General features: G+C 41.3%; 1 protein-coding gene across 1 annotated transcript; it reads right to left on the reverse strand.

Annotated features, from left to right (window-relative positions):
• Positions 1 to 1,304: 1,304 nt before the first annotated feature.
• LOC109466555 (lysosome-associated membrane glycoprotein 1-like) lies at positions 1,305 to 2,051 on the reverse strand. Its single transcript, XM_019764288.1, has one exon. The coding sequence runs from the start codon at positions 2,049 to 2,051 to the stop codon at positions 1,305 to 1,307; it is 747 nt and encodes a 248-aa protein (XP_019619847.1).
• Positions 2,052 to 2,218: the final 167 nt, after the last annotated feature.

Here is a 2,218-nt window from a genome sequence, read left to right on the forward strand (position 1 = left end):
TTCACTGGTATTAGTGGTAAATGAACAAAAACACTGAAGTCATTTTCAACTACCTACATTTTATTTCAACCACACACCAAGACCATTATTCATGAATGGTGAAATATTGCTTCTTACTTGTGCTTGGCATTAATATATATCTTTTTATGGCACCCTAGTTTCTAAAATAGTTCCATATTATATTTGAAGAAGCATCATGTATCGCTTTATTTACATGCAGTACCTTAAAACCAGTACAGACAGAATAGATACCTTTATCAATGTAAAAAATATGTAACATTACTGTTTTAACATTCCTTTTATACCTGTCTTCTCTTAATCTGCTTTTCCCCATTTCAGTCTTTTTTTCAATCTTTGAAGCTTCAAGCTTTACTATGTATCAAATTGGCATTACGTGTCATTTTTCCAGATACAATTTTTCACCAATTCTCATAGGTACTTTAGTGTTATATCTAAGAAAAGTTGAACAAAGGAATCATCATCTTAAAGCCAGTCAATATCAATACCAAGAAGAAAAACCTTCACCACAAGCTATATACATTTCATGTCTACATAATACTATTAATAGACATGGTTACTATATAATTTTTTGGTATGTACATAGTTCTCTCCTACAAACCAAATAGTTCTTTCAAAATATTTACAAAAAAGGCATTGGACACAACAGCTCCACACTGAAAATAACATGCACAGTGACTTAAATAAAGTTTGGACAAGTTTCTGCAAAAAATTAAAGCAGTAAAGTTATATTACAGCTGATACAACTAAAGCTGTAAATACTCCTTGTTTTAGGATTTTCACTTTAAACACCAGGTTCAAAACATAACATCAGAGATTAACAATTCCAGCTCCTACTGGAGTCCTATACTAAGTCATACTTAGTAATACCTATTTTAGCTGTTCCTCCGAGACATGGCATTTGTGCCCTCCATTCACTAAAAATATATCCTAAAACTTTTACATTGTGCCATGATGTATATAATCATGATATATTTGTGCAAAATTGTCCACAGAAGCATTACCTTAAGTATAAATACACATACACAAACCAGAAATTAAGCTGTTTCTCACTCCCAGTGGTAAAAAGTACTCTACCTATCTACATCCTTACCAAACTAATGCATAATCCTTTAGCAAATTGGACTCAATTCAATTATTAGCTGCTTGTTTGAAGTTACATAATGTATCCCCTGTCCTTTTAAAATAAGATACCACTGTATCTATCTGCATTATCTTCAAAGGCAAATCGAAGGAAAATCGTAACAATTGACATGCAGGGAGAGAAAGGTGTTCTACTGTTGCTCTCATGTTGTTGAGAGGAGGGAGTATCCCGCCATCCTTTTCTGCCTACGCCTGTACACGATATACGTCCCCAGGGTCACGAGGATCACGAAAGCTCCGAGCGCGCAGCCGACCGCCATGGGCACCACGTTGGCCTTCCAGGAGGGTTCCGGGGTGGGATCCTCGGGGCAGACGTGAGATTTAGCGAAACCGTAGCCGCTGACGGAGAATGGCTGGAGGTGCAGGTCCTGGGTGAACAGAGTGACATCCGTGTTTAAGGTGATGTTTGTCTGTCCCATACACTGATACGACTGCCCCACATGTGCTTCATATATCTCCAGGTTTGCAGTGGTCACCTCCATCTTGTGATGCAGCTTTTTGGCATCGGGAAACCAGTTTTCGTTTACGAAGTACTCGACAGAGACTTGCGATACGCCAAACTTTTCCACGCTGCTAGGATTGGAGAAATTCTCTCGTGACTCGGAAAATGTGAAGGTGATGTTGCACTGCCTTACGTGGAAGGAGAGGGTGAGTTGGGATGTGTTTTGGCCACAGATGCCTGTAGCTTCAGCGTTAGTGGGGACATTGATGCAGCCGACCCTCGTGGTGTTGTCAACAGTGGTGTAGCGTGATCGGAGCTGGAGGGACATGTCTGCCAGGAGACAGGGGTTCCCCTTCTCATCTTTCACCACCCACTTCCCCGGGGGAGGCATGTGGGGACACAGGGGGGTCATGGTGGGGACAGGGGTGGGGGGAGATCCGCAGGACATCTCTTGGGCGTTCCAAACTTATCACCTTGCACGTCAAACGCCTGGACCTGAAGCTGGCTGACTTTGAGAGTGACTCTGTCCTTCAGGGGCACAGATATCTCTGTGTCACATTTGTAAGATTGTCCTGAATCAGTCATGAACAGGTTGATGTCAAGTCGCATGGTGTG

Source organism: Branchiostoma belcheri, unplaced genomic scaffold, assembly GCF_001625305.1.
Source record: "Branchiostoma belcheri isolate BF01 breed outbred unplaced genomic scaffold, Haploidv18h27 scaffold17, whole genome shotgun sequence".
NCBI classification, from domain to species: Eukaryota; Metazoa; Chordata; class Leptocardii; order Amphioxiformes; family Branchiostomatidae; genus Branchiostoma; species Branchiostoma belcheri.